We start from the raw sequence: 23,702 nt of genomic DNA on the forward strand, positions 1-23,702 counted from the left end.
CTACTAATTTATTTTTAAATTCCTTTAGCATCTTTTATATCTTGACATAGGACATATGCAAAGAAAGGGCAATTTATCTAGTCTTCTCTACACTAAGGCAGAATCAACAATGTCTGGGTATTTTGATAGATGCTATCTAAAAGGATTTTTGATGTTCAGTGTTGGAGAATTCACAGCTTCTCCAAGTTTTCTCTGCAGTGTCTAATCTGAATCTGTCTTACTGCAATTCTGACTATTATTCATTGCTCAGTTCGACATCTACGTGGAGAGCATGGAGATTACTGGATTAATTTTACAATAGCCTTCAAACATGAAGCCAGTAACCCACTCCTCATCTCCCTGTTTCTTTGTCTTGAGAAGCAGGCATTATTAATGCAGTCTTAAATCTGTGCTCAGCTTCATTTCTCTACTTAAGAGTTTTATACAAGTTCTGAGTTGCAGCAATCAAAATTGAATGTATCACTCCATCTCAAGTGGTAAGTAACACCAAGGAGAGCTGAACTGATTTCTGTGTTTTTACACAGTACTCCCATTTATCACTTCCAGGGTTGTGCTCACTTTCTTTGCAATTTTGTAGCAAGGTTGATTTACATTCAGTTTGTGATCAGCCCATGTGCTTGTAAGCCACAAATACTTTTCTACAGAAACATTGCAAAGCCGCTTAGTTTTTTCATTTTGTATTTCTCTACTCTAAAAGAGTCCAAAACTCGACATTTGCCACTACTGCAATGCTCTACTTATCCCTATTGTTCCCAAAGTAATTCTCAAATCCATCAAGAGAATTCTGGATTTCAGTTCAAAAGGTTATAGGTCCCCTGTAGGTTCTGGGTTGCATCTGCCCAGAATGTGTCCATATGAGTATCTTAGGGCACCCTAAGGCATCTCAAAAAACAATTGGTTGTCTGTGTGTAGACCATAGAGTTGTTCTGAGACTGACTTAGTCTGGAAGTCCTTAGCTCTATTTAACCCCTTCTTTGGGCATAGGTGATACACGTGTGCTGCATGCCTATAGCTAGCACATACAATTTTGTACTTATTCACTGCTCTGAAATCTGTCTTTTAACATTTCTGAAGTAGATTTATAACTTGACGTTCAACAGGCAAGTCTGTCAAGCTCAGATGATTTGAATGCAGTTAAGTAATATTTATTCTTGCTTGTGCAAGGATGAAATCTTACCCTTTTGCCTTTTGTTGCTGGTATGCACCATTTTGTTGCTGGTATCCCAATGCAGCAGATTTGTGATGAAAATGGATGCAAAAAAGGAAGTATGAACATAAATTTTGCCTCCATATCCCTCTGTTATTACCCCTGTGTCTCACAGTAGACTTTTTCCTTCGTTGTCTTGCTCCTAATGTACTTAAGGAATTATTTCTTCTGGAGTTAGATGTGCCCCTTGCCAACTGTGTCTGGTTTTGGCCCATTATATCGTGTTCTGCTATGGTATTTTTTGCTTAGTAAGTTGACCCTATTTCCATTCCCTGCATGCTGTGAGAACAGTGAGGTTCTAACTAAGACAATGTGGTTGCATTGTACACTCCCCATTATTTCTTTGCAGGAGGCTTTGCGCTCGGTGTGGTCAGTATTGTTTATTTAAAGTACAGAGAGGTTTCTTTAACTCCTTTTTCCCAAGCATTATGTTCTTGGGGATCCTCCCAACTAATTCTGCATTTATGAAAGTATTACTACTTAAAACCTTTTTTTTCTATTCTGTTGCCATTTCTTCTTCTTTTTTATCCCCAAACAAGCTTTTGTCTTTTGTATTACTATCACTCGTATGAATTATCAGATATCCATTTTGCCAATTAAGTCAAAATGTTGTCAACTAATTCTTCCCAGTCCTCCTACGTACCATTTGTAGTTCTTGCACTAGTGTTCAACCATCAAAGACTGAGATAAATGCACCACTGTCATCACAGTGGCCTCTTCTTTAACATGTCCTTTTATAAATAAACTTGTTTTGGTGTGGTCCAAGAACAGTATATTTTATTTTTTTTTATTTTATTTTATTTATTTCATCTTGTTTTGTGTTGTTCTGTTTTATTATTTACCCATACTATTAGGCCATGTATATAAATAACATCACACATACAGCTCACACCTATGGTCAGTGTTTTCCATTAAGATAGTTGATATCTGTAAATAGTTATTGCTTACATCTGTATTTGGGTAGCTAAAGTGATCTGAGCAGGTAGCCTATTTTAAAAAATGGGAACATTACATGAGAAGGCAGTTCACTCCTGTTACAACATGAATCACCAAGCTTGGTGAGATATGTTGTTTGAGAAAGACTCTGTGGCAGGAAGGAATAATTAATGCATCAGACTTCATGATCACCAGTTGAAAAGTGGTGGAAATTTATAGGATCGACAAACATGAATGTGGACATAGTTGGCTCTTCCAGAGTGCTGATACAGAGTATGTAAATTAAATCTTTATTTCCGTGTACCTGGAATCAAACAATTCTGCTTCTTGGAGAGAGTTCCCCTTAATATCAGAGATTTGGGGGGAAGGGGGCAGGGGAGAAGGAAGAGGAGAGGGGCGGAAATACAGATACAGGTCTTCTTTGTCACCTGTGAACTTCTGCTCTGTGATTGTCAAGAGTAAAATGAGCCAGGCCCAGCATGCTGTCTAGCCAACTTTTCAAAGTGTTTGCCTTCAGAAAGTCAGTTGCTAAGGTTGCTGCATCTTCAGATGCTACATTTGCACTGTACCTTCATCACAGGTCAGTTTGATGCTGGTACACATTACTGGAGAACAGCATTTCATCTATGTTACAACACAACAGTGGAGTCTCTCTACATGCATAAATAAAATGTAGGGTTTTTTCCGTGTGATGTAAATGCTGCTAAATTTTTCAGTTTTAATATTTGGAGGCTTTAATGAAAAAGAGTCAAGATTTATTTTCTCATACCTTTCATCCTTTGAACATAATTCTTTTCACCTACCTTTGGGGAAGTCTGTGAGTTATAGAACTGTTCTTCCTCTGAGATAAAATATAAAATTATAAAAGCGAATTAGCAGCAGTTTGTAGAAAGTGTATAATTACTTGAGTGGTACTGAACACTTAATTTGAATGAATCTTCTCTCCCTAATTTTTTGGTTTTGTATTGTGAGGTATTATGGTCAAATGGCGTAAAGTTCACACATAAGCTTTCACGTAGGAAATATGTTATACTACACAGGAACTATATATTGTAGATCATTAGTAGTTTTATAAATACGTTAGGAGACTTTTGAATCATTTGAAGGAGAGATAGAAATAATAGATTTGCTAATTCCTTTTCTTCAAACATTCTAGCCAAGATCAGGTAAACTACAGTACACCCCTATGCAGTACTTGCTGTATTCCTACTAAACCACCTCTGTGCTACAGTTGAGCTACAAAAGTAATCTCTGCCTTATTGTCAGAAGAGAATTTTCAGTGGAACTTGGAGGAAAATAATTGGAGTAGTTGTTCATAGAAAGATTACTCAGTTTCTTTTCATAAGAGCTTTGACATTTGCTTTGTAATGCAAACACATGTTGGATTTTAGCGGATGTGTTTTGCAGTTGGGTGGTTTTTTTGTTTGCTTTCCATAAAAAGAGGAACTTCTAAAAGCCATTGTGAATTCTGCACAGAAGCATTAATTAGAATATATAATTCTACTACTGTGTATAATCAGAAAACAGAAATTTAAAGCTCAACAGAATAAAGCATAAACTTTCCAAGAAATGTGTTTTTGTTCCAGCTCATTAACACACTGTCTCTGTTGGACAGCATTTTTTAAACACCATAAAAATTAATAGTGTATTTAAGAACTGGTTTATTGTCATGTTTCTTCAAATCCTAATTTAGACCTAGTGGTTAATTGTGCTGTCTCTATCATCAGAGCTTAGTGAATAGATACACCCTTTGGCTTCAAAATTTTCGATTTCCACTTTAATTTTTTGTCTTAGGTGAAAATGCATTCTCTGGGTGAGGCAAGAAAGGAAGATTTCAGTAGAGGTTGTTAGCTAATATGCTAGCTCTTAGTCCTTCCAAATTTAACAGAGCAAAAAAATGTCAGCCTGATTTCACATGACTAGAGTACTGAGAAAATGACTAAACCACCTTTGTTAGAGTTGCTGTTTGCGATAGACTCTTTCAAAATAACTAGATGTAAAATTGCTCATTTTGTGTCTGTTCTAACTGGTTCAAACATTTTTTTCCCTGTTTAGAATAAAAAATAGCTAAGCGATTGAATTTCTTGTTAGTTTAGTTTGGGTTGTTTTCCTCATTTGGTAGTGTATCTGCTTTCTGCTTCCTATTTCAAAATTGACCATTTTGAAAATTTCTGTCTCATTCACTTTAGATCTTTGGCAATTACGAGTTCCTTTAGCTTTTTTGTCCTTGTACTTTTCTCTTTTAGCTTTAACTGAGTGAATAAATTCTCCCTCTTCCATTCCCAGCATAAGTTTTCTTTGATCTCAAATTTCTGAGCAAGTTGGGCAAAGTCACTGAGACTAGCCATTTCTTTATTTCCTGCATTTTTCCATTGATATCTCTTCCCTTAAATTATATGGATTAAGTCTAGATGATGATGACTTCCCTTCATAGTGTTTCAACCTGAAATGAATCTTTCATATCAGGTCAAAATAAATGGATGCTTCTCTAATTATTTAGTGGGTTTCCATCTTCTGTGTCATTCTATGCTCTTCTGTCTAGGTTTCAGCTGTTCCAGCTACTTAAATCTTCCATGAGTTGTGTGGTCCCATGAATACAGGTCTCGGGAAAGATCCTCCCTCCTCTGCCACTTCATCAAAGGCAGTGACTATCATCAAGTCACTTGAGTGACTCAGGTGACTTCTTGAGTTTGCACTTCTTGCTTTTCTTAACCTAAGCATATTTAGCGTATTTTCAATCTTGTCAACATAGTTCCCTAATACTTGTAAACTGTTACAGTTAATACCTAAAGTGCTCAAATGCAATGTGCATCTGTTTTCCGATACAGTCCACAAATGATTTCCTGTTCTATTGCTAGCTGACCTATACTAATTTTTCTTCTTAGATAACCTACTGCAATCTTCTCATTTTCCTTATCTGCTTCTGTTCTCCTTTTGTTCCCTCTCTGCCCCCTACCTTCCCACCCCCCTTTTCTTCCACAGGTACAAATTACTTAGTATTTTTTCTGGTCCACAAGAACTAATGAACTTTACCTATGACCTTCCTAACATTTGCTTTCTGTTCTGAGGTTCTGTCCTATGATTCTCTCTCAAGTGGACTACTTACCATTTAAATTTGGTTGAACCTCTTTCTAGCATTTAGCTTGGAGTTTGCAGTTTCTTTTTCACACCTTGTAAGAAATTGTGCACCCAAAAACTTGGCACTTTCTTCCAAACATATTAGCCAATGAAATAAAAGATGCAGTAACTTTTCCTACAGAGCTCACTTTTCTCATGTCCTTACAACAACAGGGTTACAACAAAGTTAATATAGTTCTTCTTGTATTCACATGGTAATATCACTTGGCAGTCTTCGTAACAGTCTTGATTTATGCAGCATAGTGAAATAGCTCAATCACACTTGGCTACAGTTTCATGTGATATTTAATGCAATCTGAAAGTGGATTGCTGCTGAAAAGTGGCATTCTCTTTTCACCTCTTGTGGTACATTTCAACTCTGCATAAGATCTAATAATTATATGACTTAGGATAAGTTGATCATCTTGCTGATTTAACAGAAAATTATTGTCCACAAATTTCCTATGAGATTTGTTGATCTTGCTGTTGACACAGATAGACTGTTTGGCATCAGCTAAGCAATGAATTTTCAGGAGGACCGTGCCTTTCAGAGGCAGCTTACAGTTAAATAAGGTTAAATATAATAATAACAATTTCATGTCTGTATTACTCTTTCCAGCAACACACTGTCAGGCTTAGATATAAAACCTTGAATTTACTGAAGTTAGAAGTAAACCCTATGCTGACATGTGTGGGTGTTTCATCTTCTTATATGTTGAAACTGAAGGTAGCTTCAGCACCTTTCTTTGAGAGCAAAGAATTGCTTATTTAGTAACTTGTGACTCTTTGTAACTTCTTTTCTTACCTTTTTTGGAAATCGTGTAAGTGCCATCTTCAACCATATACTGATTTGTGTATTCAGAAGCAAGAGACACTGCTGTCTAAGAAGCTTGCTTTAATATATTAATTCTGGAATTTAAATATTTCTGGAAAAGTTTGTGCAGAAAGAAGCTAATGGGTCATACCAATTTGATTTATGCAATAAGTACATTTTCTTTATGGCCTTTGTCTTGTCTCGCTGATTTTATTTTCTTGCTGCTTCTTCTTCACGTTTCACTGTCTCTTTCCAGCTTTTCTCCAGTTTCAGCATCAGTCATAACCTAACTGTAATTAGTATGCATGTGTTCCACAATGCATAACATAAAGAATGTAGAATTATATATCCACCCTACTCCAATGCAAATCCTATGATTTGTTGGCAAAAAAATGCCATATAGCAGGAAATCACAAGCAGCAGTATGTAGGTTCATATCCTGCTGAAGGACCCTGGTACTATGCACATAGTGTTCTCTTGCTGTAATAGAATGCCTTTAGGATTGCTTGTTTTTCAGAGTCCATGCTTATCACTCTATTTCTTTTTTTACTACTTCACATCTTTCTGGTTTACTCCTGTGAGATGATTGTGGGACAAGATGTCAGCTGGGCAGTGAGCAAATTAGCAAAGACTGTTCTGAAAGCAGGGCCAGTATTGTCAGTGAAATATAGAGCTCAGCAAGGGAGATACAGCTAAATATCATTTAATATTACTAACATGTCTGCTTCTTTCTGGCTCCTGTTAGAAACAAGCACTGAGGATCAGGGGATATTATGCAGTTGAAACGTGTTAATATGCTGGAAAATGTGCTGGGTTTTATGCTAGATCACAAATGGTGTTGTCAAATATTTATCTCTTAGTTACCTTAAAGGACGTAAAATAATGAGAGTGTTTGTTCTAGCAATGTTACCTCCTCTCCTGCTTCCTCTCTTTCTCTATTTTTTAGGTTGTTTTTATTGTCTGTTTATTTATCATGCCAGAGGCGATACCCGCTGCTAATTTGTTTTATATAATTACATTTTACATTTACTGGGATTCTTTCAATAGTGAGGCATATCATCACAACCTGAAAATAATCATTAAATGTTATGGTAAAAGGAAGCTCAACAGTTGGATATCTTTAAAAGTTATTGTAGAAAACACTGTGATTAAGACTTTTAATGGTTCTTTAGCATTGAATGTCTGACAGATGTAGAAGGTAAAAATAATTATAATGTTCTTCCACAGTTTTAACTGTTGATGTCTATAAAATTATGTGTATAGATGGTTTTAGTTTTAATGCTGAATTTACATCAGTTATTTTGTTAAGGTTACCTGTTATCCACTCTTCTGCCAGTACAGCATATTAGCTGACATGAGCGTTATGTTTGTTTAGAAAGAGCAAAGTTGCTGTCTTTATTACATCTAATTAATTTGTTTTGTACCGTATTCCAGGCAGATGCACAAGTACAATAATGATCTTGATTTTTGATTGTGTACAACAGCTCTAGACATAGGCTCAAGACAGACGGCTGTGATTAAAACACATCAATCAGCTGTAAACTGAGTTATATTCAGTGATACTGATGACTAAAGAGAACATGCTGCTGCTGGATTAGCCTACTTGCATTTACAGTAACCACTATAAGAAAATTCTGTTTTAGTAGCAGTAGGGTATTTCTTTGTTTTTCCCACTCCCTAACCCTCCCCATTTCCCTTAGTTGGAACTCTCATTTTTTATGTAATCTTAGCTGGCACTATTTCTGACACTATCTTCTGCTTCCATCGGCTTATTTTCTAGATGGGAAGTGATGGAGTTCTGCGCCTCAGTAGTTCCGCTCTAAATAATGAATTCTTCGCGTATGCAGCACAAGGGTGGAAACAGCGATTGGCAGAAGGTAACTGTCTACTTGTTCTCAGATTTACCAAAGGTTAATTGTTTTTATGAATGACATCCCTGTTTCTACATTTGAGAAATACTCCTTGAATAGAAATTACTACACCAATAATTCAGCAAAATTGCTGATTCCATTTTTAACTTAGTGTATGCTTTTACAGCTTGCTGTGGCAGCTTATTCTGACAGTTTAAAAAGAAACAAAGCTTTTTCATCACCGCCAGCCTTGGAAACATAAATGCATGCAACTAAATCCCACCAATATACTTCTAAAATACTGATCTCATATAGTAATGTCCTGGGTTCAGCTGCAACAGTTTTATTTCTCCTTCTTAGTAGCTGATTCAGTGCTGTGTTTTGGCTTTAGTCTGAGAACAATGCTGACAACACACCAGTGCTTTTAGTTTTTGCTAAGTAATGCTTACTTCAATCAAGGGCTTTTCAGTTTCAGCTTAAACCATGACAAGTAAATTAAATATTTCTATGTCACTCTCACTTTTGGTTTTCATTATTTTTATTTGTTGGATGACTATAGCAGAAATCACTGTGTGTCATCTTTCTATCTGTAATTTGTAATTGCCCATATTAAGCTAATCCTTGACAGCTTTTATTCAATATGTTAGTATTTGTTTTTTAGGCGAATTTACACCAGAAATGCAGCTACGTATCAGGCAAGAGATTGAAAAGGAAAAGAAAACAGAACCTTGGAAAGAAAAATTCTTTGAAAGGTTTTATGGTGAAAAGTAAGTATTGTAGCAAATAAAAGCACTTTTTTTATTATTTTCTTTTAGGAGGAAATGAAAATATAATTCTCTGCTTCACATAGCACAGTCATATGCTGTAAAACTTAATAAAGCAGTTATCAAAGGCAGTCATTGCCCAGTATATGAAGTTGTGGATAGAATTATAGCTGCGTGTCTGCACTTGCATTGCAATTGCATTTTTAAAGGTTCATAACTCATCCATAAAAATTCATTCCAAGGAGAGCTTAAGACACAAGGCCTAAGCATGTGAGTATTTTTAATTAGCTTTTAAAAGAGAGCATTAGATCAATTGTCCCCTCCTGCAAAATATAAATACAAATTGTCCCCTCCTGCAAAACATAAATACAGAGACTACAGCCTAGAAGACCAGTGGAGATAGTTCTGTGGTGTGTTTTTATTTATTTTATTTTTTTTCTAAGCTACTTGTAAATTTTCTAAAATCAAATAGATTTTTTTTTATTGTTTTATTTTTTGACTGACTCCCTTTGCTGGAGTGGAATATGTGACATAGGATAAACATCAACTAGAGACAAATGAAAGTGACAATGACCAGTCTAATTTTAGAAGTGCAATGCAAAGAATAGATAAATACCCTTAACTGACTAAAATTAATGGGGTAGTATCACTGCAGGTGCATAACTGGGGTAAGTCAGCACAATTTCATTGACGATGATACAAAGTTAGCATTCTGCAGCACCTGAAGATTCAGTTCTTATATTCACGGTTTTCTTAAAATCAGAATTTAAGGAGATTCACATCTTGGTTTAAATTCAAGAACCTTCCTTATAAAATTGCTTTAAAAGGTTAATCCATCAATACCTAGAATTACATCTCTCTTTTTTTAATATTAAGTATTTAAAGTATTAATTATTACAAATTATAAGCTAATTATTTAAAAGTTAGATTTTTTTTTAAATTTTCTGTTATGTTTTAATGGAATTTATGCATAATACTTAGGAGACAAAACTGTGCCATGGGAACCATCATCACAAGATGTCTTAGTTTTGTTCATAAATATTTTTTACTTAGGAAATCCAGGTCACAGGGAACTCTTCATATAAGTGATTAACTTAAAAATTAAGACATTAGCTCAAGTGTTTCTGTAGTAACAATGCTACTTCTCACAGTTTACTGCCTTGGACCACTGGGAAATGTATTGAAAATAAGTCAGCAAATGGACAGACTTTTTTATAGTCAAGTGCTTAATTTCTTATTTAACAGCTTTGAGACCTCAATGTATGTAGTCTAGGTGTTGATCCCTTTAGCATCAAAAAATATTAATTAGGTTTTTAAATAAGGAATATAGCGGCTTTTCACTATGCATGTCAAGAGAAGAATAAGTTTAGTACCAGCAAAGCATGAGTACTTCACTCTAACTGAAGCCTCTTCGTCAGTCACAGATTGCTGTCACATGTACAGAGAATGATACTCATCATTTTACGAAGCCAGCAGTCCTGCCGTGCTAGCTGAGTGCTGGGCGCTATAATGGTTGGCAGATAATTATTTAGTCTGCAGTGATACATGTCATTTGAGTTGATAGGTTCCTGACATCAACATTGTTATGCAAAATGTCATATTACACGTAATTTCCATTTTGACTACAGTATTGAATCTGGGCTGCCCTGCCCTTTCCCCAGCTTGTGTTGTTTCCCTTGCATTCTTCTTCCTGGCTGTTATGTGGTCAGATCCTTCTATTTTGCTGCTTGGGCAGATTTAAGTATTTTTTCTCATGTACTGACTGAAAGTTAGCTTTTGCTATAGTTTCCACCTTGTTTGAGTTCTCTCACCTCTTTTCACTTTGGTTTTTCAGTTCACTTAAATTTTGTCTCTTTTCCGCTATGTAGATTGACTGAAGCTGCAGATTTTGAAAGCTTCCCGAGCTATTTCTCACATGCCATGCCTGCAAAATGGCTTTCTCCTTCAGTCAGAATTGCTTACTTTACAGTCAGTGTGGAATTTTTGCTCTGACTTTAGCTAATTTGATCTTTTAATACTCCATATGTAAATTCAAGTTTCACCTTATATTTAGAGATGGACCATTAATAGATGCAGAATCTTCGTAAACATTTTTACACACTCCTCAGTTCATGGCATTCAAAGACTTTAGAGTGCTTCTTCCATGCTGGCTCTGTACATTACGTTTCTTGTATTTGCTCTTATCTGTACCCAGGCTGTTTATGATGGGACTGTCAGCTGTAGTTTACTTCCATCCATTTATGTTCTCTTTCCATTTCCTTAGGGTTGTTTATTTGTCCTCTTTCTGACTTTCTTTAAATAACAAAAACTTCATTCTGCTGTCATTTATCTAGGATCAGCTAATGCAAATTGCCAGAAATCCACATTCTTCTGGCTTGTTGCCTCAGGATAGCAACTGTTATAGTCTGTTGTCTCAATAAAATTTCTTTTCCCAGTCTTGAGAGAGTTAAATGTCAGAATAGTACTGTCAGCTCACAAAATCAAAGTTTTAATTTTGGATAGACCTCCTCTAAATTTTATTGCTGATTTAATCCATCCTTTTTTTTTCTTTTTTTTAATTATTTTTTTTTTCTGGTATTACTTTTCATAGCACTAGAATATCATCATCCATATGTCATTGAGTAGCTATTTGGGGTTTTTTGGTTTGATGACTGACTGCCCTTTCTTTACCAGCTGAATCTTGTCCTTAGCACTTTCACTGGTGGCTCTCTACTGCTGTCCTGTTTTTGTGCTATTTTGTGAACTTCGGGTGTCTTTTTGTCTAAGGAAGAAAGATCAGCTGTTCATCTTGCAATCTGAGATTGCCTTAAGCATGCTGATCTCGAATCTTCTTTGAAAGCCTTTCTCTTCACTGCAGTGTCTTCTTCAAGATGGTAGTATTTCCAATATTGTAAAAAACGATTGAGATTCAGTATATGTTTTTCTGGCCTTAATCCTACATAATCATATTTTTTTTAATTCTTCTTTCTCTTCAGGGTGCTACTGGAATGCACATATTTGTGCAGTGTCCATGTGACAGTTGCATTCGGCTTTACCCATTATCCCATCCTTTATTTCTTTGCTGATTCTCATTCCGAAAGATAACTATCAGGCAATATCTTTTTGTGATGTAAGCCACCTAGAGAAAATAAACCACTGATTCAGTTTTCAGTAATGCACTGGATTTCTTTTCTTCTCCCTCCTCATTTTCTTGAGATAACTTTTGCTTGTTTGCACAAGGAATTGTAGAGGAAGTAAGTTACTCACTTACACCTAGGTAAATTAAATTTTACTCACCTAAACCTATAACCTAAACTTCCACTATATAAGGAACCTATAGCCTATATAGAAGAAAGACACAGCTTCTGAAATACAGTCAATGTAGGAGATGTAAATTTGCTTTCCTGAATTGCTCTCTAGAGGATCTTTCCTCAGCATATTGATGTCACAGGGTAGGGAGATTTAATGCATGTTAGGTGAGTAGTAGTAGGTAATACTAACAGTTACCCTAAAAGTGCTTTTTGGGGTACAAATTCCAGGCTGGGTATTTCACTTATAGCTATGTCTGTAATGCATCTGTTCAGTATTTTTTAAATGCACAACCACAGGTTTGTATTTGTTATAAGTTTATTCTGTATTTCCATAAACATGGGCTTTGTGATCTCTGTATCCTCTGGTTGTACCTTGACAAGCTATCTTGCTTCTACTATATCTGTATATCTTTTATGCTCATTTATTTCTGTATTATTCTTTCTTTTCTGATTAAAATAAGAACAGAGATCAAACTTCTGTTAATTAGATTTGAAGATCCTTAAGACCATGAAAATTCTTTTAAGGTCTCCAACCAAGCTTTGTGTGAAAGTGTTATGGAACTGCTGATGCACAAAGTTTGGAAAATCTTACTAAAGTTGCTGAACACCTCTACTCCCACAGTCCATAGAAAAAAATGAGGGTGTCAGAGTGCATACTTTTTTTTAATAGCCATTTTTTTTCAGCCCTCGAAATTTGGTTTGTTTTGGTTTGTTGGTTTTTTTTTTAATTCTACTGAAGTAATAAAACTTTTTTTTTTAAAGCATTATCTTCAGGACCGAAGGTAAAAAAGATCTTTAGAAGAGAAGTATGCATAGAAACAGTTCCTTTACTCTTCATCTCTGAGAATGAATTCATAGATTATAAATATGTCTTTTTAGCTTCTTAAGAATGTTAAACTTCTAAATTATAATGAAATCAGATTAATAGTATCTACATCAATATGTTTATTTAGAAATAGTTTTTATCTTAATAAAGCATTTTGCTTGCTGACAGAAAGGAGCAAAATGACACAAGCTGTTATCCAAGATGTTTATAATTGACTCTTGACTTGTAAAATAAAGCTGAAGTGGAGTTATTTTGATTTTCATAAAAAAAATTAAATTACTGTCAAATTACAAAACCAAAATGCATGCTTTCCATTATTAATTTCAGATGCAGCATTCAAGCCATAGTGCTGGCTGAGTTGACCCTTAATTCAGATGTAAGAGGAAAAAAATGGATTTCCTTTAGAACTGTTACTGATGAAGATAGAGTTGTGCATTTCCCCTGCAATGCATGCTGTAGTAGTACTACAGTGTTGTGCTGGTATTTGGAAAAATAAAATTAAACATAGTATGAGTGAGTAGTGGTGAACCTGTCTACCTTATTTTTTTGTTTCATTGAAGTGCCAAATACTTAAATAATGAATAACAGATTACTTATTTTTAAAGCACTTAAGTTTTTTTTGAAAACGGGTAAGAAAATCTGTGTAGTTAGGTTTCCAAAATATATAAAATCATGTAGAAATCAGTCAGACACCACTTAATTACTTTAAAATAAAATATGTTGGCAAGAAAGATGATCCTGTTCCTTTATCATGTCTGTGTTGACCTTTTTATTTGTGTGTTTTAGACTGGGGTTGTCACGAGGGGAATCAATGAAACTCACTGCGGTGCAAAACAATGATGAAGATGAAAGCAATTCTCTGTGTGGATCTTCTGTCACACCTGGTCCTTCTAAGCAAGGAACCTCTGAGGACCAAGAAGAGAAAGGTGCTAAAATTCCACCCTTACCAGAGAGAGATTATTGTCCATCTCTTCCTGGTATGGAACAGGTTCCTGCCAAGGATCTAATGGCAGACTCAGAGGATATACTGATACCTGAAGAATCAGTCATTCAGGAGGAGATTGCTGAAGAGGTTGAGACAAGTATTTGTGAATGCCAAGAGGAGAACCACAAAACAGAACATGAGTTTTCTGAAGAGTCAGTTAGTCCAGCTGGCACAAGTGAAGAAACAGAAGCAGTACAGCTTACAGACAGCACTGAGTCCTGTGTCACAATGAATGAGGTAACTGATACTGTATCTCACATTGAAATTAAAGTGGAGTTGAAGTCAGAATGCCCTCAGGAAGAGATGTCTGTTGTGATAGATCAGCTGGAGGATTGCGTATCACCAGCACGATCAGCTTCATCCACAAACTCTGTCAGTGATACAGCAGAGAAGGACTCTGAGTCTGCAAAAGAGCTAATTGCACCAGAAATGCAAAATACTGCTGTGGAAGGGTCCTTGTTCACTGGTGGAGGCATTGCAGTAGATATGGAGCTTCAAAGTGACCCTGAGGAGCAGTCATCTGAGAATGCCTGTATTTCTGAAACTTCCTTTTCCTCTGGAAGTCCAGAAGGACCCTGTGTTTGTATTGCTTCTCCTGGAGGAGACACTCAGTCGACTTCAGAGGAACCCTGTACTCCAGCATCTCTTGAAACAGCTTGCTCATCCGAAGTGTCCAGTACTGAAAACATTGAAGGTGATATTCAGCAAAAGGCCAGTGATGAAAACTTGCCCATACCTCTAATGTCAGAAATCTCTCCAATGTCCACCTCACCTGTAACCTCAGAAGCATCTCTGATGTCAAATCTACCTTTAACATCTGAGGCATCACCAGCTTCTAATTTACCATTAACATCAGAAACATCTCCTATGTCCGATTTGCCTTTAACATCAGAGACATCTTCAGTATCTTCTGTTCTTCTAACTTCGGAAACATCCATGGCAAACAGTTTGCCTCTTCCATCAGAGACATCTCCAGTTTCCAATTCCCCGAGCAATGAAAGACTTATTCTGCAACAAAGGAAATCACCATGTTTGTCAGAAAACTCCCTTCCCACTGTGAAAGAAGAAAGCTCTGCCATTCCTAAGGTGCTTCAAGAAGAAAATCTTGTTCTTCAGCCAAAGCAACTTCAGAGTGTCCCTGAAAATATGAAAGTTGGTCCACTAACAATTATACCTGATACTTCAGTATTGGAAGAGCCCCAAAACAAAACTCTCAGTGATCAGCCATGTAAGTCACATTCTGAAATAGATAAATCCTACATTGCACCCATCCCAGAACACTCTCCTCCAGAGGTGATGAAAAATAAAAATCACAGTGTTCAACAAAGAGGTGACAAGAAGGGTACACTCTTGCCATCAGAAGTAGCTGTCGAAGTACCAGTTGGCAAAAATATTGAATTGCTTCCATCAAAGCCACATGATAAACTATATACCTCATCTCTAGAGAAAGCTACGTTCTCTGAAGCATGCAGAAGTAAATCTCACAAGCTAACAGGCAGCACCCAAAGCCGTCTGGAGAATTCACATTCTTCCAAGTCATTAGAACCCACAAAATCACCTGAAGTGAGGAATGAAAGTAGAGACCCAGAAATCCCAAAGAGGAAAACAGCAGAACAGCACAGTTTTGGAATCTGCAAAGAGAAGAGAGCTAGAATAGATGATGATCAGCCTAACCGAAGTGCTTCATCAACGAGTCCATCTGAGAAAGAGCAGCCACCCAGGGAAGAACCCCGAGTTCCACCCCTTAAGGTAAAGTAATGAATAAACAGGCTGGCTTAGAAACTAAAAGTTTATTATCTTGCTCCTACTGACAGCATGCAGACACAGTGCACGGTATATTTTCTGTGGAGGTATGAGGGGTGTTAGTTTTGATCGTTTCACTTTACTATTACATTCCTACCATGCCAAATTACTTTTGATATAAATATACCTATAGTTGTTCCATCACGGTCTTTACTGCAGAACTGCTTTTGTGTGAGGGGAAGTTTTCCAGGACCTATGGTTCAACCTAATTCAAGAGCTTCCCCATCTTTTACACAGTGCTACTTGGTTTTTTTATTGCCCAACTATATCATCCACTTGTTCTCCTGCATATGACTTCTCCAGCAAGCATGAATAACAAATGTTACCATAACCAATACCAAGAAAAACACCAGTGCCTTCATCCACCAAGAGAACCTATAGTCAGAATAGTTGGAGATCCCTTTGCAAGCCCAGGGTTTGGGGTAGACTGAAGTAGAAGATTTCACTGTAGACCTGGCTATCAGGGGGAAGTGTCTAATTGATATATGTATGCATATCTTTGTTACTGGCGAAGCAAAAGGTAAAAAAGACACACCAACTAAGCAAACATTTTTATGTGTATCATTCTGCTGTGTAAGAAAGTGGATTCCAGTTGAAAGCTTTTTTATTTTTTCCTAACAGAGAAAACTATAGATTTAGTTATATATAGGCTCAGCATTTTGGCCCTTTTAATTTTGTACATGATGACATCAGCTAAGGTTTAGATCCAATTTGCTGAACTTAGGCTATTGACTTTGCAATATTACTTCCTGATTATTCAGAAATGCCCTTTTCTGCATTTATATTTAACTGCTGTAGTCCCTGAACATTGTTAATATGGCTGGGAGGGCAAACAGGCTAACTGTTTTAATCACTAGTGCAGGAGCATATCTCAACTAATTTATTTTTATGAGCGGTGATGCAATTGCAAGTTAGTCCATTCTGAGTTTAGTGATATTCTTTCATATTTGGAAGGTCTCTGACTAGCCTAATAAATTCTAATCACTCTCTAAGCACAAAGGAAACTAGATCGCTAGGGAATAAAAAAGGTCATGACTATAATAATAAAAATAATCAAGCACTTAAAGCTTTAGCAGTTCTGTTCATGCAAAGCAGAAACTGAAAAAAGATGTTACTGAAACAGAAAGCAAAATGTTTTGAAGTGATTATGAGTTTGTGTTACTCGATGTTCATATAAATGTTAAAGACTCACAATATTAGACATGACTGTTTATTTATAAACCAAAAAATTTAACTGCTAGAAAAAGTGAAGTCATCCAGCCCTTCAGACCAGCATAGAGTTATATGGTTATATATGGTTATATAAATGGTTATATATTACAATGCCATTTTAATATTGATTTCCACTGATCTCTCATGGAAAATCAGATGGTGTTAGTCTTGCACAGTCTTAAGAGCTGAATCTCCCTGAAGCCTCCAGCCAGTGAATGAGAATACTGAAAGATTGGCAAGCATTTTGAAAAATAATTTTGTACAATCAATTCTAGTATGGCTTTTTGTGTAACAAACACTTGGCTTTTGGGTTATCTCACCAAAAAAAAAACTATCCTTGGTAATAAAAAGAGGAAGAGGAACCCCAGGTCTCATAAGTCATTCTGCTATACAACTGTCACTTCCCATCATATCTTATAACTACTTTTTCTACAGATATTACCTAGGTCTTTTCTTAGTTCTTTTCAGAAGAGAAGTCACAGCGTTGACCACCAACTCCTCTTACTGTGGCCAGCCAGTAAACATAGGTTCCTTTTAAGAAATACTTTTTTTTTTTTTTTTTGCCAACCTTTGGATGTTCTGAGAGAGTGTTTAAGTTATAAAGTGGTCCCAGGACTTTAACCTCTAATCCTGAAAACAGATACGACTAACTGTAAGCATACTAAAATTGCCGGTGATTTTACAGGTTATTATTTTGCTTAAAGTTTTAGGTATTTAAAACTTTAATATTTGCATTTTTAATAACTGTAGGTTTGAGGATTTCATTTTTGATATGCAGTAGTATAGGAGGTATCCCAGGGATGGACTAAAGTAAGTCTCTTAAAATTGCGAATGAGAAAGGGAAAAGTGTATCCTTTGGTGATTCACTTCTTTTATACCACTATTCTAAAGTGCTCTGTGGTGCAACATGAGAAACAGGCTCAGTGGAGACACTACTTCATCCTATCTAAAGGCAAGATTTGTTGTCTGGTATGTGAGAGAAAGGCAGGCAGTTCCTAATGTCTTAATCTTTGGAGACCAAGGAGGGAAAGCACTACATGGTCATTATTTTTTCCACGCATTTGCTTTTTTCCAGTGTCACTGCACTAGGCTTGTTGATCTTCTCAGTTAGATACACCGCGTATAAAACAGGTCTGACAAATTGTATCAGATAAGCGTCATCTTGTCATCCACTTCAATCTGTATTCCTGTGAGTCGGATCAATGTAAGTAGGCTAATACAGACGTCAGTTACTCATGGCAGTGGATGATAAAATACTGAAGTGTAAATATGATCAAATGTTAGCATTTTTCTGGTCAGCTGCACTGAACAGTAATACCCTTCATTGCATTTCTCTGATCCCTTAAGAAACAGCAGTTTTAGCAAGTCCATGTTCTCATTAAAATTATTGGGGTTTTTTCTTCCTTTAGATTCAGCTTTCAAAAATTGGACCACCTTTTATCATCAAGAGCCAACCTGTTTCTAAACCAGAACCTCGAGTTTCCCCAAGTACATCGGTCAGCAGCGGGAGAAACACTGGTGCTAGAACTCTTGCAGATATTAAAGCAAGAGCTCAGCAAGCAAGAGCCCAAAGAGAAGCTGCAGCTGCAGCAGCCGTGGCAGCAGCTGCGAGCATAGTCTCTGGAGCAATGGGGACCCCGTGCGAAGGTGGGAAGACAAGAACTCTGGCGCACATCAAGGAGCAAACAAAGGCCAAGCTATTTGCAAAGCATCAAGCCAGAGCTCATTTACTCCAGACCAATAAAGAATCAAAGTCGCAGTTCAGCTCAAAGGAAAGTACCTCATCTCTGGAGATACCAACATCTACTGACACAAAAATTGAGGGTTCTACTGGTGTCATTATAGTTAATCCTAACTGCAGGTCCCCTAGCAACAAGTCTGCTCATCACCGTGAGACAACCACTTTATTGCAGCAGTCACTTAGCACAGCTACATTACCAGAAACTGCTACTGAGATACCTGTGCACAGTTCTGATGAAAATATACCTATGCCACAATTGTGTGAGAAAATTATTTCATCTACCTCTACTGAAAGTAACAGTGTGCCAGTGCTTTATAATAAAAGTTCAGTCTCTGTGTGTGTTTGCAGCACTGCTATGTCTGGAGCAATTAAAGAACTTTCTTTTGCAAGTTCTGTTGATAAATCCTCTGTTTTAATGTCTGTTGACAGCGCAAACACAGCAGTTTCAGCTTGTAATATAAATATGCTGAAAACCATCCAAGGGGCTGATACTCCATGCATTACCATTGGACCAAAATGTATTGATAACAGTAATGTACCAGTCCCCATAGACAATACGGTCTTATCAAACGCCATTGATGACAAACGGTTGCCGATACCGAGTAGCAATGTGAATAACACAGTCTCCACTCATTATGCCACTGTGCCAGCTTCATCTATTGCAAATAACTTGCCAAATCATCTCCCTGGTAGTTCTGTACTGATTGCCCCAGTGGGGACTACCAACAGATTTTCTTCTGATAAGATAGCCATAACTGGGTGTAATGAGCAAAGCACTGTCTCCATTCACGCTACCGTTAGGTCAGCTTTAAGTTGCAGTGAGGCCCTTGCAGTAGCCGATCCTGTTGCAAGGCCACCCATGTCAATGTTTACTGGTAACATGGTGACAATAAACTCTTATGATAATGCTATTAAATTAAATGCTGATCTCTTAGATAAAAGCTCTGGAGCACGAAACCGAATGGATCTCTCTGGTAAATCTCAGCCTGTGACCTTTACACAAACTGCCATGAACAGATCTATACCTTGCAAGGTCATTGTCGACCACACTACAACTCTGAATTCCAGTCTGTCACTTTCTTCTTCTGTTGAAAATGCAGAGAACAGCATTGACGTGCAGAGCAGACCTATAAGGACAGAAGCTGCCTTACAAAGTATAGCCTGTCCTCAGGTGTCTGTCATAAGCAGGCCTGAAGTGGTGTCTAATGAAAGCCTTGAGCACAGCTCCAGCTTTGTAGCCATTACAACAAAGCAAGACAGCAAAAACTTACAGGCAGGTTGTTCAAGTCTTCGAGAAGTGCCTCTTTCTCCTCAAGATAAATTAATTGAGGTGGTTACTCCCAGCCAAGGTTTTCCTGAGCAATTAAGAGGTCCTTCAGCATTGAAAAATGAAGCAGATGCTGCCTGTGCCAATCAGTATAACACTAACAATAGAATTTGTTGGCATGATGAAGAAGCAATGAATACAGACCAGCCAGTGGTCAGCCACCCCAACCCCAGTAAGCATAAGGAATACTCAGAGCAAAACTGCTTAAAAAATGTCAAAACTGAACCTTCCAGTTACACGCAATTGTCAGAACTGCAATCCAGGAGTCTTTTGACGAGCATTGCTGTTCCTGTTAAATCGGAAACTAATGAGTCTGACAAGTGCTTCAGGATGGACACTGAGGATTTTACAGGATCTGAAATGTCTGCCCAGACTGCAGAAATATCCACGAGTGCACAGCCGCCTCAGACCTCCAAGACATCCATTGCGGACTCCATGGAAGACTCCCTGCCCCTGACAACAGAAACCCTAAAGAGAGTTACCAGTGCTGGGAGCACAAGCTGTCGCTTATCGTCAGTGGAGGCCAACAATCCTTTAGTGACACAGTTACTGCAAGGCAATCTGCCTTTAGAGAAAGTGCTGCCGCAGCCCAGATCAGGAGCCAAACTAGAAATTAACAGGCTTCCCTTGCCGTTGCAAACTACCTCAGTATGTAAAACAGCAGTGTCCGAGAGAAATAGTGTTGAACATCCTTCCAACTCTCCTAATCCAGATGGTAAAGGCTTTGCAGCAGGCAGCATAGCCCCACTACAAATCAGAAAGCGTGAAAACCATCCGAAAAAGAGGATGGCCAGGACTGTAGGGGAACATGCTCAAATTAAATGTGAGCCTGGGAAGGTGTCAATGGACACAGATGTTAAAGTGGCTCCTTGTGTGATTAGTTCCAGCATGAATCAGCTAGGGCATGGTCAGCCGTTTAAGCAGGAGTGGCTGAACAAACATGCCATTCAGAGCCGAATTGCTCACAGCCCAGAGATCAAGCAGCAGAAGAGGCCTTTGCCTTCATGCAGTTTCCAGCAGAGCCTGTTTCACATTGATAAAAACGGCAGCTTTCACGCAGAAGCTAGTACCTCACATAGACAGCATTTTTACCAAATGTCCATGGCTGCGAGAGGCCCCGTTCCCACGGCAGCTTTGTTGCAAACTACTTCAAAAGGCCCACCTGGCTGCAACGCATTTGCTTTTAGCAGGCACCTGGAACAGAAGGGCTTGGGAGACGTGAATATTTCTACAGCAGCGCACCAGCTGAGGCTAGGAAGTGTGTTTTCCCCTAATATTCAGATCAAGGAAGGTGATGACATTGCCAGTGCCTCTCAAACTCTGCAGAGTAAAACATTAGTGCACCCCCCTCCTCCCCCTCCACCCCTGCCACCTCCTCCCCCTCCTCACCCAAACGCAGAAGTCCCCTCTGATCAAAAACAACCGACAGTTACTATGGAAACCACTAAAAGACTTAGTTGGCCTCAGCCAGCAAGCATCTGTAGCAATATAAAATCTGAACCTATTTCTTTTGAGGAAGGTTTAAGCAGCAGCTGCGAAATGGGCATGAAACAAGCTTCCTATGATCAGAATGAAGTGAAAGAACAGTTGAAAGCGTTTGCATTAAAGAATGCAGATTTCTCTTCCTATTTACTTTCTGAGCCACAGAAGCCTTTTACCCAAGTTGCTGCTCAGAAAATACAGATGCAGCACCCACAGCAGCAGCAGCAGCAGCAGCAGCTCTGTGGAAATTACCCAACAATCCACTTCGGTAGCGCAAGCTTCAAAAGGACAGCATCTGCAATTGAGAAATCGATTGGGATTTTAGGAAGTAGCGCCAACGCTGCCACAGGCCTGTCTAACCAGAACGCACAGATCCCGGTTCAGAAATTTGCTGACAGTAGCAATGCCGATGAACTGGAACTGAAATGCTCTTGCAGGCTGAAAGCCATGATCGTGTGCAAAGGCTGCGGAGCCTTCTGTCACGATGACTGCATAGGGCCTTCCAAACTGTGCGTAGCTTGTCTGGTTGTACGGTAGGAACTGAATCAAAGATGCAGTATCCCTTATCAGTGTGGGAAAGCAGGACAAAGGAATGCAGAAATTGGAACAGTTGAGGCCACTAATGGTTTGCAATTAGTCAATTGATTTATTTTTATTATTTTTAATTTCTTCAACATGGTGCTTTCAGAATTTAGTTTTTCCCGCCTGAGTGCCATTTTTGGGGAAGAAGAGGAAACCTGTAGTGGTTGTTTAAGAAAAAAAGATATCCTTGTTACTGAAGCGTCAATGAGCTATTTTGCTGTGCTAAAGAAAAAAAAAAAAAGGCATTAACGCATGTCATTCGTAGCTTCTATTTATTTGCACAAAGTGCAGCACATTTTTTCTCCACTTTTTTGATAGTTGATACAAGCTGCAGCTTAAAAATCAGTGGAAGACTAACTGTAAGAAGTGGAGTAACTATGCAGAATGAGTAACACACTGAATAATGACTGTTCTGAGGGGGGATAGTGGCAAGGTATGGGGTATCGGCCATTGTAGCTTCTAAGTTCTGTTTGCAGGTTTTCTGCTGATAGGGTTGCTTTCTTCTACTGACTTTCACTATCTAGGGCTAAAATATAGCCACTTCACCTGGAGAAAAAAAAAAGCAGTTTACATTGTTAGAGGAGTTTCCTTACGTGCCTGCCAGGGGCTACGGAACTCACACCTTACTCATCAGCTCTTCTTGTTGATTCCTTGGGAAGGATTTGTGTATGTGATGGGTTAGTGGGACCAACGCTAGAATCACACTGGCTTCAGTAGAGTTTGGAGAAAGTAACTTCTCTACTGGGGATTACAAAGCTGTCTTCTGTTCCTGTTTCCCACTCAAATATTCTTTATTTGTATTTGTCTCTTCATCTGTCCACTTGGTTTGTCAGTCCCAAATATATGTATTATATATAGGGTCAAATTTATGTAATACATTCTGGATGTTCTAGCCTTTCTGTGGCCTAAAAATGATGCATTCTTATGGTGAATGAATAAGAAAAGAGTCTAATTGCATATTGGTTGAGTATTAGTTTGTCAGTTGTTTTCCCTCTTTTGTGAGTCTATTTAAATAACATATCAAAGTTTTACTATTTAAAGTAATTCTTAGAATTACTTACAGCACTGACTTGTTTTGTTTTGTTTTCTCAAAGGAATTCAGACCCCTTAACCTACCTTTTAGATATTTGGAAGCAAAAGGCATTTTTAAAAGGGATACTGCATCTTTAAAGTAACCTTCAGTATTTATTCTGTACTGTATTTACATTCAGGACTATAGCTGCATTCCAGATGTGCTAGCCACCATAACAGCAGAGAAGAAAAACAATGATTTGGGGCCCTATTCGCCTAAAAGGAAAATATTATAAAGGGATAAAGCACATGCGGTTGCTGGGGAGATGAAAATACCTTGAGTTTTTTTACTCCCACTTCAAGAACACAAAACATGGAGTGCAAGTCATCCATCTGTCAATATGTGGTTGGGTCTGCCCAAATGTCAGCATCAGAAAAAAATGTTTTTTTTTCCCATTGCTGTAGAACCTCACTAATCCCGAGACCTTACAGTCTGTTCAAGAAAACTGATTTTCCTTCCACAGTTTCCAGAGAGCATTGTAGTAAGAATATGTGAGATGTAATACTGCTTGGATTTCGTGATGCATTTAAGTGTTGCATTCAGAGGTATTAATGTGAATGATAGAACTACATTTAGTAAATGAAAAAGTATGCTACATTTTACACTACACTTTTTTTTTATATGACCTTTGGTTGCATACTTATTCATAAGCTGTAACTGGTCTCCCTGCCATGGGTGCATATCAGTGAGGTTC

The 23,702-nt window shown here is 37.7% G+C and overlaps 1 protein-coding gene across 6 annotated transcripts in view; it reads left to right on the forward strand.

Moving 5' to 3' along the window:
- The window catches only part of ASXL3 (ASXL transcriptional regulator 3), a 120,132-nt gene extending 98,113 nt beyond the window's left edge, over positions 1–22,019 (forward strand). For 5 of the 6 annotated variants that reach the window (XM_057397703.1, XM_057397704.1, XM_057397705.1 and 2 more), the window contains 4 exons: positions 7,855–7,951; positions 8,586–8,691; positions 13,591–15,538; positions 18,214–22,019. In XM_057397703.1, the coding sequence (XP_057253686.1) occupies positions 7,855–7,951; positions 8,586–8,691; positions 13,591–15,538; positions 18,214–21,891 (5,829 nt within the window). In that variant the 3' untranslated portion in view covers positions 21,892–22,019. Of the gene's footprint in view, positions 1–7,852; positions 7,952–8,571; positions 8,692–13,590; positions 15,539–18,213 lie in introns of those variants that run through there. The other variant, XM_057397708.1, reaches the window with a different exon arrangement.
- Positions 22,020–23,702: the final 1,683 nt, after the last annotated feature.

The sequence above is a fragment of the Pezoporus wallicus genome, unplaced genomic scaffold, assembly GCF_028554395.1.
Source record: "Pezoporus wallicus isolate ANWC-B61680 ecotype Strahan unplaced genomic scaffold, APGP_CSIRO_Pwel_v1 contig_227, whole genome shotgun sequence".
Taxonomy (NCBI): Eukaryota; Metazoa; Chordata; class Aves; order Psittaciformes; family Psittacidae; genus Pezoporus; species Pezoporus wallicus.